General features: G+C 46.6%; 1 protein-coding gene and 1 long non-coding RNA gene across 2 annotated transcripts; one reads left to right on the top strand and one right to left on the bottom strand.

Annotated features, from left to right (window-relative positions):
• Positions 1–4,770: 4,770 nt before the first annotated feature.
• On the bottom strand, positions 4,771–9,528 carry LOC101767546 (acyl transferase 4). Its single transcript, XM_004960362.4, has 2 exons — positions 8,936–9,528; positions 4,771–5,967 (listed from the first exon to the last, which is right to left on the bottom strand). The coding sequence occupies exons 1-2, from the start codon at positions 9,386–9,388 to the stop codon at positions 5,125–5,127; spliced, it is 1,296 nt and encodes a 431-aa protein (XP_004960419.1). The 5' UTR covers positions 9,389–9,528; the 3' UTR covers positions 4,771–5,124.
• A 12,891-nt stretch (positions 9,529–22,419) lies between these two features.
• LOC111256662 lies at positions 22,420–24,762 on the top strand. Its single transcript, XR_002676832.1, has 2 exons — positions 22,420–23,208; positions 23,334–24,762. It is a non-coding gene; the product is annotated as an uncharacterized LOC111256662 (long non-coding RNA).
• Positions 24,763–27,585: the final 2,823 nt, after the last annotated feature.

Raw genomic sequence — 27,585 nt, 5'->3', positions numbered from 1 at the left:
TTAGGGATCTATTCTTCCTTTTCGAAATGTTGTAAAGGTTCCGTGCAATATCCTTTGGCCAACACCCGTTGGCCCAGGCCGAGTGCCAGAAGGATATGCGCGTCCCATCCCCGAGCTTGATGTCTGTGCATGCCGCAAAAAGTAGTTTGTTGGTCTCATCGCAGAGGTTCCCTAAGCCAGTCCACGACTTATCTGGCTCGGTGTGCTCCTACCATAGCCACCTCATTAGTAGTGCTCTTGCAAATTTATGCAGATCGAGCAAGCCCACTCCCCCTGACTCCTTTGGTCTATTCACCATTGGCCAGTTCGCTTTGCATTTTCTACCAGTTAACCTATGGTCGCCTGCCCAAAGGAAACACTTTCTTTATCTTATCAAACTCATCCAATACATCCTTGTTGGCATTGATCACTATTAGAACATAAATTGGCTGTGAGGACAGCACCGACTTTGTCAAGGTCAGCCTACCTGCTTGCGTGAGGTTCCGGCCCCACCAACCTGTGAGCTTGCCGCGGGTTTTGTTTAAGAGTGGCATGAAATCAGCCTTCTTTAGCCGCCTGACCGAGAGTGACAATCCAAGGTACTTGATGGGGAATTGAGCGCGTTGTGCCGGCAAATCCGCTAGAATGTCGTCGAGGTCAATGTTTCCGCAGCTAATTGGGACCACCGAAGATTTCTGCACATTAGCGCAGAGCCTTGTGACCTCCCCGAAGAGTTCCAGTAGGCGGACAAGGCACGTGACTTCATTCTTGACCGGCCTGATGAAAAGGACAGCATCGTCTGCATAGAGCGACGTGCGAAGTTTGGTCCTGTTCCGACCAATTGCACTAAGGAGGCCAGCCTCAGTTGCAAGGTGAAGTATGCGTTGTAGGGGGTCCATCGCAAGAATGAATAGCAGGGGTAAGAAGGGATCACCCTGTCGTAGTTCCCTTCCATAAACGATGGGCTGGCCTGGGATCCCGTTTAGCAGTACTTGAGATGTAGCGGTCGAAAGTAAAGCCGCTATCCAATCAATCCATCTTTGCGGGGAGCCAATGTGTGACAGCAATGATAGCAGATAACCCCATCGAACGGAATCGAATGCCTTTGAAATATCCAGTTTGATGAGGAGCATAGGCGTTTTGTTGCGGTGGAAACAATGTGCCATGTTGCGCACATAGAGAAAATTATCGTGGATACTACGTCCTTTGATGAAAACACTGACTTTTGGAGATGATTTCCCGCATGGCAGGTGCCAATCTCATTGCCAGCAATTTGGTGAATACCTTAGCCACGCTGTGAATAAGGCTGATTGGTCGATAATCAGATATCTTCTCCACCCCTTGCTTTTTTGATAGGAGGATAATGTTGGCTGTGTTTAGGATATTCGATCTCTACTCTACTTTTGCAAAGAGTGGTCGACAGTGATATGATCCCGTCTTGACTCGCTTTGCCTTGTTCTGTCTCACGCTCACGGCCGTGCGTGCATGGCATGGCATGCCATGCATTATTGGTGGTCCGGCCGCGGCTCCGGCGATCATAGAACCGGCAGCTGATACGTACGTTCATGGCAGTATGGCACAACAACATGGAGATGTGGCCTCCATGTGACCGAACCGAATCCACTACTCCATGTATATGCTGGTAGCCTGCTACTACTCCTACATGATTCAGCCGCACCTGCACGACGTGTCTGTAACAACTTGGAGCCTTGGTTGTAAAAAAGTGCGTGTCGTCGCTTCAGAAACGGCGCCTTTTTTCCTTTTGATTACAAAGAGATGAGATGAGAGTGACTGTGTCGAGGGCTCGAGGCTCGAGAGAGTGCTGTGTATGATGGACAGATGCATGCTGTATTGCTGTGGTTGATCCGTTTGCTCGCTGCACTGACTTAATCTGCATAATGTACTTTATTGTTGGTTCATCCGACCCGATGGATGGATACATATACATGCATGCATGCATACATACATATATATACATTGAGTAAAATGTATTACCGATTCTTGAACTTGACTCGGTGTGCCATCCAAAGTCCCCAAATTTCGAAAATACACACTAGGTCCCTAAGTAAGATCCAAATCACACGACATGTGTGGTATGATGGCTGTGCATGTGGACTGACATGTGGGGTCCACATGTCAGCTTTTCCTCCTTCCTCTCTCTGACCCAGCTCAATCTCTCTCCCTCCCTTTATCCCAGGAGCTGTCTGCTCTGGCCGGCGAGCTACGTCAGCTGCCATCCTGCAGCCCCGGACACCCACACATCGCCATCTGCCACCGTCCCGCGGCTCCAGGCGCCGTTCGCCCGCACGCTGTCGTCCTCCAGCGCTGGACCACGGCTGCGGCCGCTACCTCCCGATACGCACTACTCCGAGCTCACCATGAACTCATGAAGGGGAGGGGAGGTGCTCGCCAGTAGCCACGGGGAATGGGATGAGAGGGAGTTAGGACTAGCTCTGGTGGAGCAGTGGATGAGGCCAGGTCGGGCGGTGCGGATGCAGGGCTCGCCCGGCGACGTGGCGAATAAAGCGCGGTTGCGTGGCACGGCGGATGGGGGAGCTTTGGCAGCGTGAGGTCGGGGCGAGCGCGGCAGCAAAGAGACGGGGAGAGCCGAAGAGGAAGAGAGAAGAAAGATGGTTTTGACATGTGGGTCCCACATGTCAGGTTCACGTCACCGCACAGTTTAGCATGCCACGTATGCCCTTTAACACAAGTTATGGAGGTTTGGACATTTGGCTGCAAATGCAATCATTGAAAGATTGCTAGCTGACTCAGCGTTGGGCTACAAAATACATTTCCGAAGCACCAGTGATGGAGCTAGCTTGCGCTTGCACGCAGGCGAGACTAATCTCTGACCTGTTACCGTCACTTGTCGTCGCTGTCCACGCATGCATCCATACGCTTGTCGAATTAACATTCCAGCACCTATGCCGTGTCACATCTAGCTACCTTCCCGGCCTCCATCTGGGATATAGGATATGCAGATATGCGTGCTGTAAGAGAGAAACGCCGTCTTCGCCGCCGCCGGCGATGGTTGTCAGTCCAAACAGATCATCATCGACGTAACGGCGGAACCTAGCAAAAGAACCTCGATCAGTCGGTCAGTCAGCCGGTGCAATCATGCTACCTCGGCACACGGCAGACGACGCTCGTCGCCGGCGTCGGGATCGGCGGTGGCGGGGTAGAATGGGACAGGAATTTCGCTCGCGGCTTGCTTGTGCCGAGGCTGAAATAGTTTTTTTTTTTCAGTTACTGCCTGAAATAGTTTAATGCATACAGAAAAGAGACAGATTGATTTTTGGGCTAAAAGCCCAGGGAAAGTGGCCCAGTAAGCCGATATTGCACAACAGAAAATAGCAAGGAGCAGTCCATCTTGTGATCCAAGGGCCCATCGCCCGTACCAAATGCTTTGCGACAGGTTGGGCCATCCTAACATGGGAAATGGGCTTCGAGAATTGGAAATTTGCTGCCAGTCATTCGCAATATTATTTGGGCTCCAATAATGTACAATGTCATTTTGTTTTGCCTTGTGAACACCTATTTTTATGGCTCCTGTGAATACCGTGACAATAACCTATCCCTGTAAACATCACGACGACAACCTTTAGATCTTTGGATCGTGTCTAAGTTTTAGAATTTTCTAGTCACTCAGATTTGGCAAAAAGGAAAACCTTGTTGAACAATAGATGTCTTTGAACTACAAAAAACTATTAGACTCTAGCAAACAAAAGAAAACAAACTCACCAAAATTATTTACCCAAAAACTCGGTATCAGGCAAATGTACAGATCCAACGACCTAAATTTAGTAAGTGGCCCAGTTTACATTTAAAAATTTGAAAGAAGCCCAATTGTGGAAGAACCAGTCTCTAGGTCATGCCTTTTTCCTCCCGACAGGGACGTAATTTGGTTTATTTTTTATCTTTTGATTAGTAAAAATGAATGCTTCCTTTAAAATTAGCATAAGTGTGCTCATGTCGCTTTGGCAGCAAATGATCTATATAATCTCTTTTCAAGTGGACGATCCATTATGAATCTCCCATTCATATTGTTATCAATATGGATCTCCTACTTAGGTGAAGTTAAAAATTTTAGAGAAAGAATTTAACAGATAAATTAATGGAATTATTTTTTAAGTGGTAAACAACATGCCTCTCGACAACGACACATATGACATTTGGTGACTATCGATCTCAAAATCTACTGGCCCAATCTTCCAGACAACGACACATATGACATTTGGTGACTATCGATCTCAAAATTTACTAGCCCAATCTTTCATCGGTGATCATATATAAGAGTAGGTTATATGCATGTATTCATAGAAATGAGTGTGCGTGCATATATCTACCGTTCGTTTCGTGAAATCTCAGTTTTGTAAGCTCAATGCTTGATGAGAAGAGTTGGTTCCGTTGTGCTCGTGTGGGTCGCTGCGTACGTCACGCCGGCGGCAGCTTGGAGTCAGCAAGCAGGCCTGAGCAGAGCAGACGAGGACGACGCTTTCAGTTTCAGTACGCTAGCTTATCCTAGGGGAAATGATTTTAGTAGACATGGGTGCTTAGCTAGCATCCGTTCCACATCAGCTAGCTTGACGCATCGCCACTTTCAATTGAATTTCGTTAGCTAGGCCGACACGATCATGAATCAAATCCCACCAAAATCAGCGTCAGTCGTTGATCGTACGTACATGCACATACGCTCGCCACCAGCAAGTCACACCACGGGCGGTACACGATCAACCATTTTTTCAACACATACACGCGCACACTCAATTCGCAACGCACACGACCGAAACCTAACCAGGTACAAACCATGCATCCATCTTTATTTCGTCGATCCGTATTACAATTTACAGGCGCATACAGAAAAGCGAGCTAGCCCGCCATTTCTTTTTTTGGCAGACGGGCAGGAATACATGTGCGTACACAAAGCACGGATCACAACGCTAGCTGTGGCAAATTTTTTGAAAAACAAATTACACGCAAGCAAATCCATTCATGAGTTCTTGATGAGGCATAGCAAGCTAGGGGATGGAGATCGAGAGATCAATACCGGCGAATTCCAAACTTGCAGTAGTTCGCTGCATGCACGTACGTAGACACGCTTTGATGAGGAAACGGCGATACACGACGACGATAGGTAAGCATGGTTTAGTTCCCGGCGGCGAAGGCGTTCATCTGCTCCCGGAACTCCGGCAGGTGCTTCTCCGTGACGCACATGGTCATGACGCGCGCTCCGGGCTTGGGCGCCGGCGGCGCTCCGATGACGGCGACGGCCATGAAGGGGTGGTACGAGAAGGGCAGGACGTGCGCCGGCGTGCCCCACCCGTAGTCCGCCTCCAGGAACCCGAGCCGCGTCCAGTCGGAGACGAAGAGCGAGTCGTAGGTGAAGGTGAGCTCGTAGGGGTCGCGCTCGAACCCTCCGCCCGCCCACCGCGCGAAGTCCGCGGCCAGCCGCGCCTTGGCGTCCCGGATCGCGCGCACCACCTCCACCACGCCGGCGGCGGCGATCTCGCCGCAGGGACGCGTCGCCTTCACCGTGTAGAAGCAGTTGCCGTAGAACCCCGGCGCCGGCGGCAGGAGGTGGCGGGTGTTGGCGAAGAAGCAGACGTGGACTGGGCGGGACGGGTCGTCGGCGTCGAGCCGGAGCGCGCGGACGCGGGACTGCCACGTCTTGGCGACGCACACGTCGAAGGCGGAGCAGCGCTGCCCCGTCGCCTCGAAGAAGCTGGACTTGACCTTGGCGATGTGGTCCGGGCCGAGGTCCACGGTGAAGTAGCGGAGGTCGAAGAGCTCGAAGCGCGGCGGCCGCGACACAATCTTCGACGGCGCCGGGATGATGTCGCGCGCCCAGACGGGGGCCACGCGGGGCTTGGGGAGGCCGCGCGCGTAGTCCGCCACCGCGTTGATGAACTGCCCGGCGCCGAGGCCGTCGGCGATGGTGTGCACGGAGATGAGGCCGACAACGAAGCCGCCGCACGTGAACTCCGTCACCTGCGCGAGCGCATGCCAATTTCTTCTTTCAGCCGTTTTGTTTGCTTATATATTTTTTTTAAAAAATATTTTTTTGGAGGATCCTCCGCCAAATTATATTTCACTTCCATTCATAAAAAAAATTGTATCCTTCCTCATCATATGATTCCTTGTCAATCTGAAAGTAACACGACGGTGTAACTAATTATGATTAAGAACCAAGACTAAGAAATAAAGTATTTGTTTTGTACTGTGAAAGATAGTAACTTGACAAGACTAAGAACCAACTAAAACAAATTAAGAGCACATAATAATTAACCTACATACAGAGTTAGTTAGCCATAGGTATCATGCATATCCAGTAACAAGTACATGAACCTACGTGGCAAGCAAGGAAGAAAGGTACGTGATGGTAGCAAGAGATAAGATCATATGAGTCCAAGCCGGTGTCACTCAGAGTAGTGAAAGGCTGAAAGCTCCGTGACCGATGGTCGATGGAGCCTCTTGACCTGCATACATGCGTTCTTTTAACCTTTTCACTGACCCAACAACTAACGCACTTGGACGCCTGCTGCGTTTTCTTACCATCTGTTAGACTATCACACGCTTTAATCCACCCTCTTCTGTGCATAAACGCCTACGTTATCCAGAGCCTTTTTCACGCGCAAATAAAGCTCCCAACAACCACGAGTACGTCGGTGCGCCACTATAGATTTACTGAAGATTTTGCCTTTTTCTTTCTTTTTACTGTATGCTGAAGATTCTAGTAGTCATCATATATAGGCATATATGCACCATGCATGACCTATGTCAGTGGCAGTCGCCGTTGGTGGTCAACAGCAGCCTATATTACCTTGCAATGCGTATGAATTTGGCTAGCCATTAGGCACGGTAGCTTTTTAATCTCAAGGCTAAATGTGTGCTTACATCATTAGACTTTGTTGAATGATGAGCTAGAAAGAAAGTGTCTTTGCCGATGACGAATCATGATGCTTGGGTCCAACTTGAGAGAAAAGATATGTGAGAGGAGATAAACATATGGAGAGGCATGCTCTCTCTTTGGTTGCCTGGAAGTGGCTACCTAGCTATATAGCCTACATGCTGAAAGAAAGTTGCTATTGATTAGCACAAATTGATCTTCTGCAGTATCCAACAGAAAGCAAAGCTTTCAGAAGCTAAAGACCAAGCGCAAACAGAGAGAGGAACTGTGTGTCGACATAAGTGATATGGATGGATCTTTTTTTTTTACCAAACTTTAATTTGATTTGTACCTCTAAGTTATAATTTTATTAGCTCTCTTGGCACCTTTTTACATCATTGTGTGTATAATACTGTCATTGCCCACTGCACCTGACTACTGCCACGACCTTTTCCCTTCGATATGATCTTCTTATATGAGTACATGGAAGAGAAGGAAACTAGGAGACGTGCCACGTACTAGTGGGCGCCACCAACATAAACATGCGGTATCTGGTAACCAATCTCGATGTGTACGTTAACAACGACCTCGCAACCTTCAGATAGCTACGTAATTTAAACCGGGCATCATATGATGCATGCTGCAGTAAACATTACGTATGCCACATGTCATCTCCGACCCGGAAGATATTATACATGCTAAGTTTGTTTATGCCATTATCGATCCATTCTAGCTAGAGAGACGGGCGTGGGGATGCATGCAGTTTAGTAGTCCTGTCCTGTCCTGTGTCCTGTAGTGGTAGGCAGGTAGGCAGGTAGGTAAGGTGGTGCCCAACTTCTGAGAAATTGTGGTTACATCGCCGTAGTACACGTCCTAGACGGAAAGATATTATAAGCAGAAACAAGATGCATGTTCGAGCAGGAGCTAATTGGCTCATGCGCATGCCTTCCCTTGTCATCGAGAGAGTTCGCTCTCGCCGGCCGGTGCAACAGTACTTGTAGCGCGAGTGCATATGCACTCATGTTAGAAATTGCCAAGTTGGTGCATGCTGCAGAGTGTAGTTGTTGCGGTATGGCGCGTAGTATACGTGGGTGGTCGATGTTGGCAGAAACGTGAGGGAAACACCGAAACAGGCTTGCTAGCTCCTGCTTTTGGCGAAGGCGTCAGAATATACTACACGGCCGGGCACGTACGCCTGCACAGCGTTAGTGGAACAGTGGTGGCAGCACTGAGACGACGATCCGATCCATCTCGATCGACGGCCCAACTACTGCATGATGGTTCATTGGCGCCAAACCGCGCAGCATCTATCTCGCTCCGGCAACTTCCACCTGTACTCTGCTACTCGATCGATCGCTCATGACTGTTACTGGATACCACTATACCGAACCATTGCACGGCACACTTGCGTGTGCCAACGTAAGAGACACGGCTAGGCTGCAAGCCTGCAACACCTCTCTCACACGCGTCGTCGTAACTCGTAAGTCCTTCGCTTTCAAAGTCATTTATTTTTAAAAAACAATTTTTCTTAGAAATACTATCACTTGCGCCTCCAGATTAGTTTATTTCGTGAAGAAAATGTTTTTAAGAAGAGGTTAGCGATATAGCCCGGAACTGCACTGGCAGTATATGGAGCTAGTCATCATCATGCTTAGCTTGTCAAGATTTTGAATTGCGGTCGTGGTTTGCATGGCACTAGCAGCTATGGAAGCTAGCGAGAAAATTCTTCCGACGAATATATGATCGGTATCGTCCCAACTTTTCAGGTACGATCCCTATATATCTTGAGACTTGATCCAGAGATATGGCGCCAACGTCTCGTAACGTCAAGAGGTTCCTTCTCCATCTTTTATTTGCTTATTAGCAACTTTTTGTTACTAATGCTTGGTCTCGATGCCTCTCACTGATCGATACAGTTTCGCATGTGTTCTTCCTAGGAAAAAAACCAATCTTGATTTGCATCGTCAGACTAGCAGCTAATATATTGTGCACGTTATCACTACTAATTCATGCATATGCAAAGTATAACAATTAACACAGATAGACAGATAGATGTATATATGTATATACCTGCATCATGAGCGGCATGTCGAGTGGGTTGACGTCCGGCGCCGGCTCCGGCAGCAGCTCCTCCTTGGGGATGAGCATGGGGTGGTCCAGGTGCTTCACCTCCTCCAGGGAGCACGCCGCCGACGCCTCCACGAACCACGCGCCCTCCGCCGTGCACGCCACCCGGACCTCGCCGTCCTCCTCCGTCACGAACCGCCCCGCAAACGGGTAGTAGTCCACCAGCGCCTTCCCCAGCGCCTCCCGCAGCGTCCTCGCCGGCGTCGCCAGCAACGCCTCGTCGCCTCCGGCGCCGCCGCCGCTGCGGCCGTCGAACACGTGCAGCGACCGCACAAGGTGGCGCAGCCCCGCCACGCGGTCGATCACCGACAGGCGCAGCGTCTCCTGCGGCGTCGCCGACGACGGCGCCACCAGGGACCTGCTCGTCCTCGTCACCGGGAACCCGATGGTACCCATACTACCTCACCAATTCACCAAAGCACCTTGTTTTTTTTTTCCTTTTTTCTTTCTCAAGTGATCACTTGTTAGCTACTTTTGGCACGATTGTGTAAAGATAAGGTAGTAGTGTGTGTGAGTAGTGTTCATGATGAATGTGAGGAGATATCATGAGTATATATAGGCCCAAGAGGGCGTCTAATGGCCACAACTGATAGTGAGTAACGTACGACTTGCCGAGACTGAATAGTATATTTGGTGGTTCATACAATTTCTTGGCGAAGTGTCTACTCGATCAGGAGGGGTTATCTTTTCATGAGGGGGTAGGTGGTGGAGGAGGATCCATCGGCCCCACGCACTGGGCCAACGGATACGGGACCGGTCACCGAGTTCGGACCGTAGGATCGAACAAATGGACGGTTCGGATCAAATCTAGTCAATGGAAATACGACTAAATGTCCCGTCCATCTGAAGTTTACAACCGGAAGAAAGCTACAAGCAATACATGGTTGGTCTTTTCTTCTTCTTTTCTTTTCTCTCTCTTTTCCTTCTTGGAAAAAAACACTATTAATGGTTGTAGCATTCGCTCACACAATTAAGGCCCGTTTGGATACTAAATAGCCCCTATCACATCGGATGTTTGATACTGATTAAGAGTATTAAATATAAGCTCATTACAAAACTAATTGCACAGATGGAGGCTAATTCGCGAGACGAATCTATTAAGCCTAATTAGTCCATGATTTGACAATGTGGTGCTACAATAACTATTTGCTAATGATGGATTAATTAGGCTTAATAGATTCATCTCGCGAATTAGCCCATGACTTCTGCAATTAGTTTTATAATTAGCTCATGTTTAGTCCTTCTAATTAGCATCCGAATATTCAATGTGATAAGGGCTAAACTTTAGCCTGAGGATACAAACACGCCCTAATTCTAGTTACTATTTGTCATCCATACATCTATGGGCTCACCACAAGGTTTGGACAGTCATAGATACAGGGTTGTACACCGAGACGTGTCAGATATGGAGAATATAGTGCAGGACGGCGTGGTCTACGTGGAGGACGAGAACTATTCAAGAATTAGGAAACTACTCGTAGCAATTAGAGTAGAACTCACTAGTCAAATCTAACTAGTATTCTTGTAAACAACCGACCTGTAACCCTGCCTCCGGCCATATAAGGCAAGGTAGGGACCCCCTCCAAGATAAGTTCAATCCAATAAACCAACACACAAGACGTAGGGTATTACGCAATCTAGCGGCCCGAACCTATCTAAATCGTGTGTTCGAGTTCACCTTCAAGTTCCTGATCTCGACGAGCCTCACGCACTAAACACTACCTCTGGCACCCCCCTCACCGACACTATTATTACAACATCTCCTTATCAACATCCCCCTCACCGACACTATTATTCAACATCTCCTTATCAACATATTTAATTTGTCTGAAATAATTATTGCATATTTGCATTGAACAAATGAATATGAGGCAAGGCCACACATATAGTGTCCTCCGTGAATAGTAGCTATGACTTTCTCCGATCCATGCATGAGAAAATGTAATGTTGGAAGCAACATCACATTGACTTGGAAAGTGATGGAGGATGTTTTTCTCACCTATTGCGTGTCCACCATTTTGAGTTTGCATACTTATGAGTTCTAGAAGTCTCTCGAAAGAAAAATCGTTAGATGTAGAATATATATGTCGTAACAGTTCAACTGGAAGAAAAATCACAAAATATATTATAATATGTGAGCTGTACAAAAGAGGGAGAAGTTAACTATAGCCCTCTTTTAAACTAATTTAAGGTCCTTTTCGAAAACTAAGGGCAATATAGTCAATAAAGATTGTTGTGTCACTCTACGTACATACACGTATCTATCCATTAAGGTCATCTCAGAGCATCCCTCTAGTACATCCTCAATTTTCAAGCATGATGCGTATATGTAGCCGTAAACCCCAGTAGAACCATGCATACTGCTAGCGAAAATCTCAGTTGACTTCATATATATTTGTAACTTTTTCTCAAGTACACGGAAGTAGCTAGGTAAAATCTAACGGTCACCGTAACATCACATTGACTTGAAAAGTTGGAGTCCATTCGCAATTTTCGTACTACTAGATAACCAAATGGAGGAAGTAGCTAGCTGCGCCCTACACCGTGTCAGTGTGCTAGGAAAGATAACCACACAGCCCATTGCTTTCCGCTGTTTGTGCTACGGCACGGCAATATATTAGTAACCCTGATGCTTGATCGATCCTTTAATTTCCAAGCTACGCATTGCATTCCTTGGAGAAATTTTTATAAGGAAAGGTTAAAGTTGCTTCCTGAATCCTGATCATGAATAGAATTTTGAAACCAGGTCCTTGGTCCACTCACAGCACTTGTTTAGTGACCGTGTGGTAGGTTGTCTCCTCTACGGCATGAGTAGCGTCCATTAAACAATTTAGCGTGCTGCACTTGCATCTTCTTCAGTGGCTTTTTCATCCCCCCCACTTCACGTTTGGGGCTTAGTGAGTGAATGATGCAATAAGCTAGCTAGGTCAAGGACGATAGAGAATCCTAGCTAGCTAGCTAGCTAACGGCTAACACACGGTCGAACAGGGGGAAAAAATGTCAAATTTTTCGCTGTAACTGGCCGTAACAATCATAGGTTGGTGAGGAATGTGAAATGTTTTGACTAAACATTTGGAGCAGATTCATCGAACGCGTTAATAGAAAACACGGAGCATATATCCACGATCGTTTTGGAGATGTGTAAGTTTGCTGACCTGCATGGATTCCGCTGGGTTACAGTTACAACTCACACAAGCAGCTCTAGTAGCAAGAATCTCTGTTCGTAAACAAGGAGAAACCAACCAACCGCGTGTTGACAAATTGTAGGTTGTTTTGGCTTTTTAGGTGCATAGTTTTCAACCAACCGCGTGTTGATAAATTGTAGGTCGTTTTGGTTTTTCTAAGTACATAGTTTTTTATGTACTTAGATGGATGTAGTGTAGGTCTAGATAAAATGACTTACAATTTGGAACGAAAATGAGTACATACTTCGTTGTAGAAATATTCATGTGGCCCGGGCCCATCCTGGCCCGGTCCTAGGTTCTGTTCGTTGCCATCATCGATCAGGACCTTACGTAGGAGTAGATGTTAACCTCTTTACCATTTTATCTTCTTGGTAATTCATCACGCTCGTTTTGAGGATTGACACGAATGAAGAATCTGTGATTATGGAGTCCCTGGTGATGTCTCGACTATTCGAAAACAGCAAAAAATAGCTGATTTAGGTCGTCCATCACATGTTTGGAAGAAGCCTTTCGAAATTGCATGGACAACATGCATATCTCGCAACAATGCTCTTGCCTTGCCTTTGTACGTAATTGTTGGAGGCCCCACCACAGATTTGGTGCATGAGTGGTTAATTTGTCAATCTAGATATAACAAGTCAATCAAGAGTCACCCGATGGAAACAGCTAGAAATTGACCACTGCGAACCCACTGCAAGGGCACTCCTAGCCCATAGACTAGCTAGAATGATACCCTCTCAGCCTCTCTATTGGTAGAAATGCTTGCACAGTTCAACCATGGTCCATGGGAGGAAGAAACTAGAAAGCTGAGCAAGTTGTTGGGTGTTGGGTGGAAAAAAAAGTGAACATTTTCATTCAGCACACTGGATTTGCTGGACGTGAACGTGCCATCGGCCAGCGCATATAGCGAGCTGCTATAGCTCCAGTGCCTAGTCGTAGTTTGTTATTAGCACTTGGTTGGCACTTGGATACCGATGGATGGATATGGAGGTGCTGCAAGCTGCTGCACCCGAAACATGGGTTAAAGCTGCGACCGGGCCAGCAGGAGTGGCCTCTACTGCGCTGCCGTTGGTACACATGGTCGCATCGCATCGGTACTTGCTCGGAAAAGCACGCAAAAGGTGTGGTGAGGGGTATCGGAGGTGCCTCAAAAGCCAGGGACACGATGCCTACCATACCTTACCCTGCAGGCTCCCTCCTCTGCATGCGCACTTCACTAGCGCTGCTCTTTCTATGCTACCAAACCCGCACAGTAACGGCGCCGCATGGGCACACCTGTGCTTCTGGCGCACACTATCTAGGAATCTCTCTGAAAGGAGAGTCTCGCCGAATGCTGGGATCACGCGTGGGTATTCGGTATTCCACTCCAAAAGATTGGGAGGATTGATTACGTATAACGGTACAAGTATGTTAGAGAATTATAAGCACTCTCAATCATCTTCAGTCCTTCTCAATCCGGAGATTAAACGAACAAGGCTCTAAAAGAGACAAGGCGTGAATTTGTAATAGGTGCAATTTTCTAGTGCTTCTTTCACATCTTGGAAACACGGCCGCTTTTAACAAATGCGGTAATGTTTGTTTTTATCCTCGTTTGTAGTAGTAACTTTACTATCTTAATTACCGAGTGAGACATGATAAGTGTGAAAAAATATCCTAGCAAGTAATGATCCCGACCCAACAAGATGCCACTGTGATACGGACTTTGTACCTTACTGAAAATTGTCAAGTCAGAAATCTGTCATCTAGTTACGTGCTCGATCGTGTCGTGTCACACCAGATTTTTTGCTTCTCAGAAATCCCAATGCCACTGTGATGCGAAAGGTATAGCTAGCTAGTAGCTAGAGCTGGGTCGGTATGGTCGCAGTGATTACGTCAATTGGTTGCACGTATGGTCTATTGGTCTTGCTCTGCTAGCTCCAGAAAACTGTTCGTCAACCTGATACATGATAGAGGACGTGTAGTTGGTGGAGGATGGAATCCCCACGCCAACTACTGGGCAGCTAGAGCTATCACTTATCGGCGCTTTGACATGCAAACAAACGGTTAGGTCTTGGCGACCCGGCAGACATCCCCTCATTATCTGATTTCATCCTGTTAGCATGATTGATTTGCCTTTTGTGCCTAATGCGGCTTTGCACGTTAATTTTATAATTATTAAGCCGGGTTGCTTTGGATTGTTTTGCCGAGCTTTCGGTTTTCTTCGTGCATGCTTGCAAACGACGGACGCGGCCAGGATGACTCCAGTCGTATGTAAATAGAGTTACCGAGAAATATTATAAAACTCTGTCCGTCACCTCCAAGACTCCAATAACAGAGAATTCACATGTGTGCAATAACAGATTGAATTTGTAACGTGATTCTATCGTAAAGATTACGGTGCAGAATAGTCCAGCTGCCTGGCTGTCGAGGCTTCTTTTAAAGATTACGTACAAAAAAGAATCGTGTTCACAACTCGTCTCCCTCTTGCTCTTCTCACACCGTCTTCCTCTCCTCGACATGGACATGGACGGAGCTAATTCTTCGATGCCACCCATCAATCATGACACACAAGATCAGGAGCATACACCACCTGCGCAACAGATCAAGAAGAAACCAAGCCAAGCCAATTTTATCAGATTCATTCATAAGCCATCAATTTTGACCGCCAAACTAATTTTTTCAGATTCATTTATCAAAAGCAACCATAACTACAGAAAAACTACAAGATTATATTCCCGGAAGATCGTAACTACAGAAAAACAACTAAACACCACATCGCACGTGAAGCAGCACCAACACCAACACAAACTCAGGCAAAGGAAGACGTCCAAGCTAGCACCGAAATCGGCCACCGCTATGCGTGACCGACCGCCGCCAAGACACAAGGGAGCCACCGGAGAACCGCCCCAAACCTCCAAATCAGTCGCAAATCCGATCATCAACCTAACTTGATGTGTTGCTAGTGTTGTGATCGTAAGGAACGAAGGGAAGACCTTACCGAAAGAATATACATCAGCTTTGACGACATGGAACCAGTGGGTCGGAGCGTACTGCCAGGACAACCAAGAGTAAATTATTCCATCAAAAATTAAACAATTTCCATGGTTGTCAGTCGCTTGCTTGTGGCACTTGCATAGCACTGTGACGGTAGATTAAATCGCGCGTCGGATTAGTGATGAGTCAGTCAATCATAGCGACGTGTGTGTATTTTGTTCATCTGCTCCCACGACGTATGGTTGACGTGTCTGGCAGGGAATCGTCGCCCCATCGGATTTAACAACCTGCTTACCAACCTATGGGACTACCGGACACTGCACGTATCTTATTGGTGAGATAGTGGAAGCAGACATGTTGGTGAAACAGTGCCAAGCATGTGAGAAGAGACATATCGGATTCGGATCGGGTGTGTCCAGAAAACCAGAGGACCGGCGGCCATCAAAGATACTATGAATGTGCAATAGTGGCTGCATGCAGCATGGGTAAGCAGTTTCGGTGCCATCGAGCCATGAACAGCAAACAGTCTTTTCTTTTCGCAAAACAACAACAACAATAAACAGTCAGTCGTACACCATTTTCTTGGGTCCAACATGATCAGCACAGCTGGGCTCGCAACCCAGAAGAGATGGATGATGGTGCACGAACAAAGAACAAAGGCCGCGCACGGCCCATGCGTTGCCCATAAAGGCCCACGGCCGAGGATCGTTGACCCATGTGATGGCCCATGCTACTCGTCGTAGTAATATTTAGGCCCATAGCGTCAAAAGTTGTTGGTTATGGGCCACGCACTCAACCGCTGTGTACGTGGGCTGGCTGTCTGCTGGGCCATGTGAAAACAGAATCTTCTGCTACTAAAGTTCATAACGTCCGCGTCGACAGCCCGCGGGGGCAGAACCGCGCGCGTCTCCATGCGAACGGCGCCGACATGTGGGCCCGGCTGCCGGACCCGCACCTTCCCATCCGGTCGCAGATTGCTGCTCCGCCCGTCCCTCCTCCGCGCGGGGATGAGATCCTCTAACGTCAGGCCGCTTGACTGTCTTCTGCAGTCAGGCCATCTGTGCCGTCCTATCCATCCTACGGCAGCACTGCCAAACTTCTCATCGGCTTCTCGTCACCGTCGAGCTCCGCCGTCGCCGTCCTTGATGCTGCGGCCCCATGGCTGGGCGCCTCGGGAGCATTCCCCACCTCGCCCACCGCACGCGCGACTGCCGCCCGTTCGCTTGCCGTCGTGCCGTGCTCAGGGGCCGCTCGGCGGTGAGATCCCAACCTCCTTGAGGACGCGCGCCTCCACCGCGGGCAAAGTGGAGCACCTCAAAGCGTGAGCTCCTGCTGGAGAGGACGGCCACGTACGGAGCCATGCATCAGGCCACCCTGAGCGCAGCCGCAAAGCTCAGGATGGAAGAAGTCTGTGTTCTGTGACTGTAAATTGTGCAGGTCCTAGCAAATTGAGCAAGTTTTGATTGTACAGGAAGGATAAAAACTCTGCATATTGTATAGATTGCAGATTGAGTTATAAACTGTGCTCGAATTTCTGTCATCAGTGGAATGCACAGAAGCTACTGCATATTTTTCTAACTTCAGAGGCTGTTCAAATTGTTGTATTGTTCTCAGGCATCATTATCAAGTGCAATCTCCTTTAATCAAGCAAGCTGACGTCTCCTTTAATCAATTCCAACACAAGCTAATGAGGAAGGAAGCAATCTCAATACACAGGAAGAACGCCAGTGCAATCTGATTACATACGACGTAGGAAGAGATGGTAGTGCAGATTGCCGTACCTGCTCTTGACGGGCGAACGAGCATGGACACCAGATGATCGCCGCCGCCTCACGGCTCGCCCTCGCGCCAAAAAAGTGAGCATTCGCGCTAAAAAATTGAGCAGCCGCAGCTCTTTCTAGTCCAACAGGCCGTGATTTGGACGAACTTCTTCAACATTTGGAGTTCCGGACTGTGATTTGGACGAACTTCTTCAACATTTGGAGATACGGGAAGATGAAGATCAGGGAATTGTTTTAGAAGAAGACATTGAGGAACTGAGAGCAGGTGCTCGTTGGACAGCACTGCAAAGGTTCATTCCCCCAAACCTTTTAGTCACAATGCATTTTTAGCTAACATGAAGTATGCTAGGAGTTTGGCAAAGCATGTCAGCTTTAAGGCCATAGAGGAAAATTTGTTTGTATTCCAGTTTCTTTGCTTAGGGGACTGGCGCAGGGTAATGGATGAGGGACCATGGTTTTTTAGGGGGAATGTTGTTCTATTACAAGAATATGATGGGATTACGAAACCTTCCACAGTGAAATTCAAGAAAGTGGCAATGTGGGTTCGGATTTATGATCTACCTACAAGCTTCAGGACTAAGAACATTGGACGCCAACTAGAAAATAAAATTGGTGACACGTTGGAGGAGGTGGAGCTAGATGAGGACACGAATGGATGGCGAGATTACCTGCGCATCCGGGTAAATTTGGACATTGAAAAACCACTGACTAGGGTTGTCTGTGTCAGTGGGAGGTGGTGGAAAACGTGAAGCCTTTCGGGTTCAATATGAGAAACTTCCTAAGTTTTGTGCAATATGTGGGTTGATAGAGCATATTAAATCTGAATGTGGTGATGGTGTGCACGATAATAAGACTATTCAATATGGGGATTGGCTGATTGCTAGCCCTGAGAAGAAATGGAACGTGAAAGGGGGTAAGTCATCTGGTTCTACAGATACAAAAGGTTCAGATTCTAGGGACTTGACCAAGGGCCTTATTCCAAGAAGCGGTACTGAACCTAGAACTGGAGGAAAAAACCACAAAGACGCAATTGATGATAATGTTGATTTGCAGGATGATGCAAGAAGCCCTATGAAAAGAGATAGGGATCAACAACCAAAGCTTGATGGGTGTGAGGCACGTAACCGGATCTCACTAGAAAATGGTGAAGAGCAATATGATAATAAGATTGCTATGGCACTCATTCCTTCCAATAGTCCGATGTAGGGATTGATAGACAACACTAAGGAAAATGTGTTTCATCTGAAGCAAACAAGTGCTACTGACAATGAACTAGAGAAGGATGAAAACTCAAAAGGATGAGGTCCGAAGGAAGGACGTTGAGGATGGTGATACCAATGATATTGAGATGAGATCGGCGGGCTCCCTTGAGGAGTACCGCCGGGAAAAATGGGGGCCCTATGTTGGAACTGTCGCGGAATTGGCAACTCCGCGACAGTGAGAGAACTTCGCGATCTCGCGAAGGCTTATGCCCCCCCCCCCCCCCCCCCAGTGATATGTATTCTGGAAACACAAATTGCAAAGATCCGGGTGGAAAATTTAAGGTACTCATTGGGCTATGAGAATAGTTTTGCTGTTAACAGTGATGGAAGGAGTGGTGGTTTGGGAATTTTTTTGGAAGAATGAGGTTTCCCTAAAGGTCACAAAATTTTCACAGTATCATATTGATACAGAGATATGTGAATTAGGTATGGAACCAAGGAGACTTACCTTTGTATATGGAGAAGCAAATCGTGCTGAAAGGGAGAAGACGTGGGATTTATTAAAATTTACCAAAAGCCACAGTTCTATGCCATGGATATGTATGGGAGATTTTAATGAAATTTTGCGACCGGAGGAACAGTTTGGTCCCAATCCAAGAGAGGATTATCTAATGGAAGGTTTTCGGGAGACAGTTGATGTGTGTGGTTTTGTTGATATTGGTTATATTGGTTTGGATTGGACATGGGAGAAAAAAGTGGCTGGTGGTGCGTATGTTCGAGTGAGATTGGATCGGGCACTTGCCACAGCTGATGCTTGCACTATGTTTCCAATGGCATCTTTAAGACATTTGACTGCAGTAAAATCAGATCACTGTCCAATTCTCTTATCTACAGAGCGAGAGGATCAGTACCAAGGTGTCACTAAAAAATGGAAGCCATTTAGGTATGAGATTATGTGGGAAACAAATAAAAGTCTTGAACCATTGATCTCACATCTGTGGAAAGATGAGATGCACTGCAGCAACATTAAGGAGCTAAAATAGGAAATTAACTCGTCTGACTAGTGCACTCCATCAGTGGAGTTCTACTTCCTTTGGTGCAGTCAGGAAGGAACTAAGGACTATGAGGAAAAAACTGGAAACTCTTCGAGCAGACCCACAAAGAAGAGGGCCATCTACAGAAGAGAAGGAGATAGAAGGAAAGATTATAATGCTAAGCTTGCAGGAAGAGATTATGTGGAAACAATGTTCTCGTATCCAATGGCTTAATGAAGGAGACAATAACACGAAATTTTTCCATCAGAAGGCTAGCCGCAGAAGGAATAAAAATAAAATTACACAGTGAACCCGTGCGGATGGTACAATCTGTGAGGATATTGATGAAATGCAGCATATGACAAGGGACTTTTATATAAATCTGTATTCTTCTGAAGGCACCACAAATATGGAGAAAGTACTATCTCAAGTGTCAAGGAAAGTTACTGATAATATGAATGCATTCTTGTGTAAATCGTTTACAGAGAAGGAGGTCAAGGAAGCTCTGTTTCAAATGTCTCCACTTAAGGCTCCAGGACCAGATGGATACCCGGCCCATTTTTCCAGAGAAATTGGGATACTTGTGGAGAAGATATTACCAGGACAGTGCTAGGAGGGCTCAACGGAGATGAGTCGCTGGAAGAAATAAACAGTACGTTCATAATCCCGAAAGTGCCAAATCCGACCTCAGTGGGACAGTTTAGACCGATAAGCTTATGTAATGTGGTCTACAAAATTATTTCTAAAGCGATGGCTAATCGGCTCAAGGCTGTCCTTCCTGATATCATTTCTGAAGAGCAATCTGCTTTTGTTCCTGGTAGAATTATTTCTGATAATATAGTTGCAGCATATGAATGTCTCCACTTTATGCGAACTAATGGCACAAAGCGGAATGATTACTGTGCTCTCAAGCTTGATATGTCCAAGGCTTATGATCGAGTGGAGTGGCCATACTTGTTTGCTATCATGGAAAGGTTAGGTTTCAAGAAAAGATTGATTGCCTTAGTTAGGAAATGTGTAACCACAGTATCTTTCTCGGTGCTTTTCAATGGAGAGAGACTAGAAAATTTTAAACCTTCAAGGGGAATTAGACAAGGTGATCCAATATCTCCATACCTTTTCCTTTTATGTGCTGAAGGTTTGTCGTGCCTTTTAAATAAAAATAGCCAACTGGAGAGAGGGATTGTTGTGGCTGAAAATGCTCCTAAAATTAGCCATCTGCTATTTGCAGATGACAGCATCTTATTTTTCAGGGCAAATGCAAATGTTGCTGAAGAAATTGAATCATCACTTAAGGCATATTGTGATGCATCAGGACAACGGATCAATTATGATAAGTCATCAATTTTCTTCAGTAAAAAGTGCAATGAAAGCTTAAAAGGGGTGGTGAAACGAAAGGTGCATGTGACTAAGGAGGCCCTTACTGAAAGGTACCTGGGATTACCTACTGATGTGGGCAGATCAAAAAGTGGCGCCTTCAAATACTTGAAAGACCAAGTATGGAAAAGGGTACAGGGTTGGATGGAACAAAGTCTCTCTGTTGGTGGCAAAGAAGTGTTAATTAAAGCGGTAGCGCAGGCAGTTCCTACTTATTCGATGGGAGTTTTTCGGCTACCAAGAGATCTTTGCCAAGCCATCAATGCGATGATTCGAAAATTCTGGTGGGGTAGTAAGGATGGAACAAGGAGAACCTGTTGGGTTTCATGGGAGAAGATAACCCAGCCTAAATGCCTTGGTGGGCTTGGATTTCGGGATATTGAGTTGTTCAATTTGGTTATACTTGCTCAGGCCTGGAGAGTTATGCAAAACTCAGAATCTCTAAGTGCTAGATTATTGAAAGCAATATATTTCCCTAATGAGCACTTTCTAAATGCTGGCTTCCAAGGGATGCTGTCCTGCGAACAGTTGCAGCTAAAGTTCCAAATCCTCCTAGGCGTGTTAGTGAATTAATAGATCACACATGTATGCAATGGAAGGAGGAAATTATTCATAAGTACTTCTATGAGATGGATGCCCAGGTAATAAAAAATATTCCTTTGAGTTATAATCGGCAAGATGATTTTTGGGCATGGCACTATGAACGGTCTGGTATCTTCTCTGTTAAATCAGCTTACAGAATGCTAATTCATAATAGGAACCAGCGACAAGATTGGTTGGATTCTAGAGCAGAGAATTCGAATATTGAAGGAGCTAGGAGGAGTTGGAAATTATTCTGGAAGGTCGTGGTACCATAAAAAAATCCGCATTTTTGCCTGGAGGTTAGCTCACAATTCCTTGTCAACTGGGGAAGTGCTTAAAGAAAGATCTATGAGAGGGAATAGTGGGTGTCATTTAGGTGGTGCAGATGTCGACTCATGAGACATGCTCTTTTCAAGTGTACTATGGCAAGATGTGTGCGGGCACTGAACATATTGCTACAGTAGATATTAATGATCCATGGATGCGGTTATCCTTTATGTGAGAAACTCTCTCTGCAAAGGACTTCCAAAAACTTCTTATCATTTGTTGGGCAATTTGGGGGCGCTCGACGAAAGGCTTTACATGAAGATTTTTTCCAAAGCCCTCTGTCAACTTTTGGCTTTATTTCCAAATTTCTTAATGATATGGAACTGGCTGGGTTATGTAAGGGAAGCCAAGGAAAATCACCGATGAAGAATAAACAATCTGCTCCCAAATGGATTGCTCCTCCAGATGGTTTTTTGAAATTTAATGTTGATGGTGCGGTGGCGCGATCTGGAAGTAAAGGAGCCGTTGGTGCAATATGTAGAGATAGTGCCAATGTCATTAATGGTTTGGTTGATCCACCCTCTCTAGAAGCTATGGCTTGCAATGAAGCAATCTCCTTGGCGCTTGATATGGGGGTGCACAAATGTGTGATAGCTTCAGGCTGCTTGGAAGTGATTATGAATCTTTGTAAGCAGAACCTATGTGCGTACTCCTCGGTCCTGAAAGATATTAAAGCAAAAAGTGTGTTGTTTCAAGAAGTCTAGTTCAAGTATGAGGGTAGAGGCTCTAACAATGAAGCACCTGGGAGATATGTCTGGCTCCTAAGGTGTCCAGAAATGTTGCAGGTACCTCACAATATTATGAACGAATGAATAAGAACCTACCTTCCTCTAAAAAAGAGCTGGACATCGTCGGATCGAAGGGGGACGACTGAGATGGCCTGACTGCAGAAGACAGTCAAGCGGCCGGACGTTAGAGGATCTCATCCCGCCTCGACGCGCGCCCTTCCCCACTGGCCACTGCCGCTCACCCCTTCGCGGGCAAGTGCTCCTCCTCGAGCCTCTGCCTCCTCCCCCGGTGGCCCCAAACCTCCCTCGCGGGAGAAGGCGATGGGCGGCAGCAGTCCGCCATCGATCCCCTCCCCCTCGCCCGTATGGCCGTATCGTCCGTCTCCTCGCATTCCGTCGCTGCCTGCCTCGCCAATAATTGCCCTGCCGCCCTGCACTGCTCGCCAGAACCGCCGCCGTGCGCCTCCTTGGCTCCCATCCTCGACGGGGTGCTACTCTCACATCCGAGCGAGGGGACCAACCGCCGGCCATCTCGCGCCGCCGCGGGCACCGCTCCTCCCCGCTTGTCTCCTTCGATTCACTCATCGATTTTGCTACCAGGAGATTGAGAGGGGAGTACCACAGAAAGTAACACCGGCTTGAACTTCCCGTAACTCGATGCTGGCCGGGCGGCGTCGCCCCACGTATCGCAATCAGTGGGCCCAAGGCGCGCTCTACGCGCTGGCCCTCGCGTGGATCCGCAGTCCACGCGCCGCAGTGCGTGCGTGCGCCGAGGGAGGGAGGCCAGGGCAAGGGAGGGACCTCGTCGTCCGCCAACAGTGCTCCCGTCTGCTAGCTGCCTCTCCTATGCGGCCGCTCGGCTACATCTGCCTGCGGCAGCAGAGATATTGGAGAGACATGATTGCTAACAGAGAGAGGATTAGGTGAAATACGGGAGGAGATGGCCTATTTTTCTTTTGTAGCTTCAATTTTACAGCGATTTGTACGGATTCCTCCAGTTTAACCGTGTAGTTCCAATTCAATTTGGGTATGCTCTGATCTTGCTATTTTATTCATATATGCCTGGGTCTAATAGCTGTGCCAATTGACTTCTGATAGCTGTGCAGGAGGGTTCTTCCAATTTGATTAATTCATGATGTGTTTGCAATGCAGGAAGGAAGATGGGTAGCTGAACGAACTGTGCTGCTGGGAGTTGAATATAGGAGTGCCAATCGATCTACTGTATGAGTGATATGGTGAACTGGTCTGAGAATTGTTTCCCGTGCGCATCTCTTACGTTTCAACTTGTCATGATATGGTGAACTGCTCAAAAAATCTTTTTTTTACAGATACAGTAATCTATATTTATTCTTCATGCTTCAGTTATGCTTCTCTGAAAATTCAATTTTTGACTATAAGCTTGATGTTGCTGAAAAGAACAAAAAGAATGTAGTGAAGCCATTGAACCTTGGCTGTAATATTCTGGTTTTATGAAACAGACAGATTTGTGTTAACATGAGATGTTGGCAGCACAGAAAAGCGAAAGATCTTTCATACCAGATTTGATACTGTGGTAGTTGTGAATGTGCTATTTCAGTATAGATTGACCTTTCATTTTTTCGTTATAGCCATTTTTTTTCACTTTTGACTAGGGATATGCTCATCCGCAGCCCACTCAAGGTTCGTATCTGTCCAAGGACAATGGTATAAGGCTCGCATCTTCCCAAAGCTGAAGAACTTCTTTGAACTCCTCCTAAGCAATAAGAGTGTCTGCTGTTGGTTGACTCAAATTCCGTGTGCCTTCTTTGATATCTATATGTAGAATATTCACTTTTTCATTTTTGCTAAATTGACTGCAGGAATGAGGCCTTGGAGTTGAGAGACGGCGGATTTTATATATTCTCTAACTTATTATGAACCCGTCTCTCTGTTGTTTTAATATGAAAATGAACATCATAAAATCGTGTAGTTTGTTGCGTCCCTGTAGTGACCTTGAACGGTATGCATGATACTCTCTTATCTGTGCCTCTTGTAGGGTATACAAAAGTTCAGGGATTCAACCATTGATTCCTTGGGTGAAGCAACTGGTGCAATGGGGTGGGCATCGGGTGATGCGTGAGCCATTGTTGTTTGTGTAAGAGAGGCTGCGGCAGATCATCTAGAGGAGCAACAGGCTGACTGTGGCACTCCGCCTCCCTGAACTTAAACAACCTTGGTCGGTGTATGCGTGAGTGAACAGGTTTGTGTCTGATCTGTTTGTGGTGATTCTGTTTGGGACGTATGCTGAAGTAGGGGATGTGTGGGCCACTCAAAGGGTGTTCGATGAAATTCCTGAACTCTAAACTACATTGGTCCGCGTATGCGTAAGTGAACAGGTTTGTGATGATTCTGGTTGGGATGTATGCTGCAGCTGGGGATATGGAGGCTACTCAAAGGGTGTTCGAAGAAATACCTATGGTGATGTGGCGTGGCTATCAAGATGAGATCGTTTATTGGTTGTACTTTTGTGTAAGCAACATGGATGCTACAATTTTTTGTTACATGGTGAATGTATCATCAGTGCGAAAGTTTTGGCTGTGAAAATGTGATCGTTACTTTCAAATTAATAGTATTGTGCATTGTGCCATTCACTTGATGTGCCCAGTTTCTTGAGGTTGATTAGAGGTGAGCTGCGAAAATGAAGCTTTCTGTGTGAATTCGAATCTGGATGATCGAAGAAAGTATGCTGCTTTGATAAATTAGCACCAGTTTTCATCGATTTCTCTGGGTCTACATTTGGAAAATGCAGATATAGGTATGCAATTAAATTCACTTGAGAAGTGGCAAGGGCATTGTTGTCGTGCTGACATTGGTGTGCTACAGCGAAGCATAGTTGAGTGGAACAGCAGAATACGGGCTTAGCATATGATTTGCCATCGTAGTAGAGTTTTAAGTTCAGTTTGATGATAATTTCACATTTATTTAGCCCGTAGCAACGCACGGGTCTCAACCTAGGCAGGCAGATTTGAATTGAGTCGCATGTAACACTCTCTGAAAGTTGAAACGAGCACAGCATTCCAGCTCTCACAAAAGATTTGAGAATACAACAACTCCTTCTCGGTTATACTACGTTGGAGATGTGCGTGCACTACGGACCACCAGCACGCGCGCACGGCGCATTGGAGTCGTGGAGACATTGCAGCGTAGCCGTGCAACTTGCTTACGGTCAAATTCACTTTAAATACAGGCATGACTCCATGTGTGTGTTCTTCCAAGGACTAAGCAACAGCAGTACTCCGTGCAGCCATCCCCAGGAATTTAGACCCGGCGCGAAATGCAAATTGTGGCTCTAAATAGAAAAAATACGTACAGCCAACTATATAACCTCAATATGTGTTATTTTGTACAATAGTTAGAAATATATTAAATGTTAATGGTAAAAAGGGTAAATTCTACTAAAATGTATCATCGCTCTATTATTTCTTCAAATGAAATGTCCAATTGTAACTTCATAATAATCTTCCTCAAGACATTATTTTCAATTGTTATTGTTAACAATCCATCAAGCCTTTCTTGTGCCATAGTAGAAGCAAATAGGGTTCCGATAATTTGAGTTTAGAAATGTAATTTGAATCGCAATCTGTCCGTGCATGAATCACCATCCCTCATCCATCATGTGGCACTTTTGGAACTCGGCATCAAATTAAACCTCACGTGAACCGCATATGCCCCTGCTACCATAGATGATGATGTATGTGATCAATTATTGAGCTTTAACTAACTTTGATATTTAGCTTTCTTGAGTATCGGACCCTACCATATCATTTGGACCACATTTTGGAGGGGTATTTGTATCTTATACGATATAATTTACTTTGCGGTCTTCTGGTCAGGGGGGGGGGGGGGGGCGTTTAATTTTAGTCGGATGTGAATGAACCATGACTGTATGGATGTTTTGGTGTTTGGTATCCATGCAAGAGGGATTGGCCCAAGGGCAGCCCAACACAAAGAAATTGGGAAATCAATGTATATAATGCATGTGGTGATTTAATCATGCAAGGCGAACTAAGATATAGAGAGGTTATTGAAATGAGACTAGCCGGTAAATATTTGGGAACATAACCATTTTTTTTCCGTTCCGGTTGCACGGGAGACGTGCATACAATAACCACCAACTTGTTCCTAGTCAAATTGTGGAAGGTTTCCGTGTGTGATCGTGTGCATGCTCTGGTACTACGACTGCACGCCGACGACTTTGTCCGGAGGTTGCGGTCCTGTATGCGTGGACGGCTTACTCGATGTATTGATGCTTCCATTCTCGTGTTTTTAATACAAGAAGATGTCGAGGTATCGGCGTGTCTCTGCCTGTAACCACATGTGACTCAACCTCTATACATTACAGCAGATAATTGCCAAGATACCAACTCGATCGTGCTTTACTGAAAGATCACTATATATACTATACGGAGACATCGACGACCGGACACAAGAAGGAATGGCGACTCGTGCGTGCATGTCAGTGTAATTAATCACGGAAGAAAAATCTCCAGAACAAGCTACTCCCGGTCTCCTCCCTATAGATGGTACACATCAAACGATCTAAGCAGAAATGATAAGCATCCTTTCAAATAGGATTTTTTTTCAAAAAATCACCTCAAATGTCGCTTGGGTTTTGAGGTTCTACGCAAGCTATTTATGTTTTTTTGACCCAGCTGAAACAGAGATCCTCCTCACACGAATTTTTGAGCTATTGGATCTAAAATCGGCGGCTCAGATTCCTCCTCTCTCTCCCCCCTATCTCCTCCCCCACCCTCTTCTTCTCCCCCCCTCCTTCTTCTTCCTTCCCCATCCCTCCGCTGCTTGCCGCCCAGGCCCTCCCCCACCCCTCCGGTGGACCCTAGCCCGCCCGCGCCGGCTGCCTCCTGCCCCTCCCGCCACCGCCTCCCACCGCAGCCATCACCATCGATGCCCCCGCCCCGGCACCGCCCAACCACCATCCTCTGCCGCCCGGCCAGCAGCACCCCGCCGCCGCGCCTCATCGCCCCCCGCCCACCACCTTCTTCGGGCCCGCCTGCCGCCGCCGGCCCTCCCTCTAAGGCCGGCGGTGAGTAGCCCCATCCTGGCAACCCCCAAACCTCTAATCTCGTCGGAATCTCGCTGGAGTTGGAGAAGAAAGGAGGATGGGGGTGAAGAAAAATTTGGGTAAGAAAGGGCTCTATTTCACTTAGGTGAGATTTAGTTTTCCCTATTTTTTTTACAATGTGCACGGTGGTTTTCCAACCGAAATAAGTGAGGCATTATTTGCAATAGAATACAGAATTATTAAAAATCTATGTACTAATAACGTATCTTTTTAATATATGTAGTACGTATGATCAGATCGGTTTCTTGATTCGATCTTGCTTGCCGGGCCTGATCCTCCATGTGATTGCGTACCATTGACTTT

This window comes from Setaria italica, chromosome III (assembly GCF_000263155.2).
Source record: "Setaria italica strain Yugu1 chromosome III, Setaria_italica_v2.0, whole genome shotgun sequence".
Lineage (NCBI taxonomy): Eukaryota > Viridiplantae > Streptophyta > Magnoliopsida > Poales > Poaceae > Setaria > Setaria italica.
Note: the sequence above shows the minus strand (reverse complement) of the source record. Positions and strands in the feature narration are given on the sequence as shown.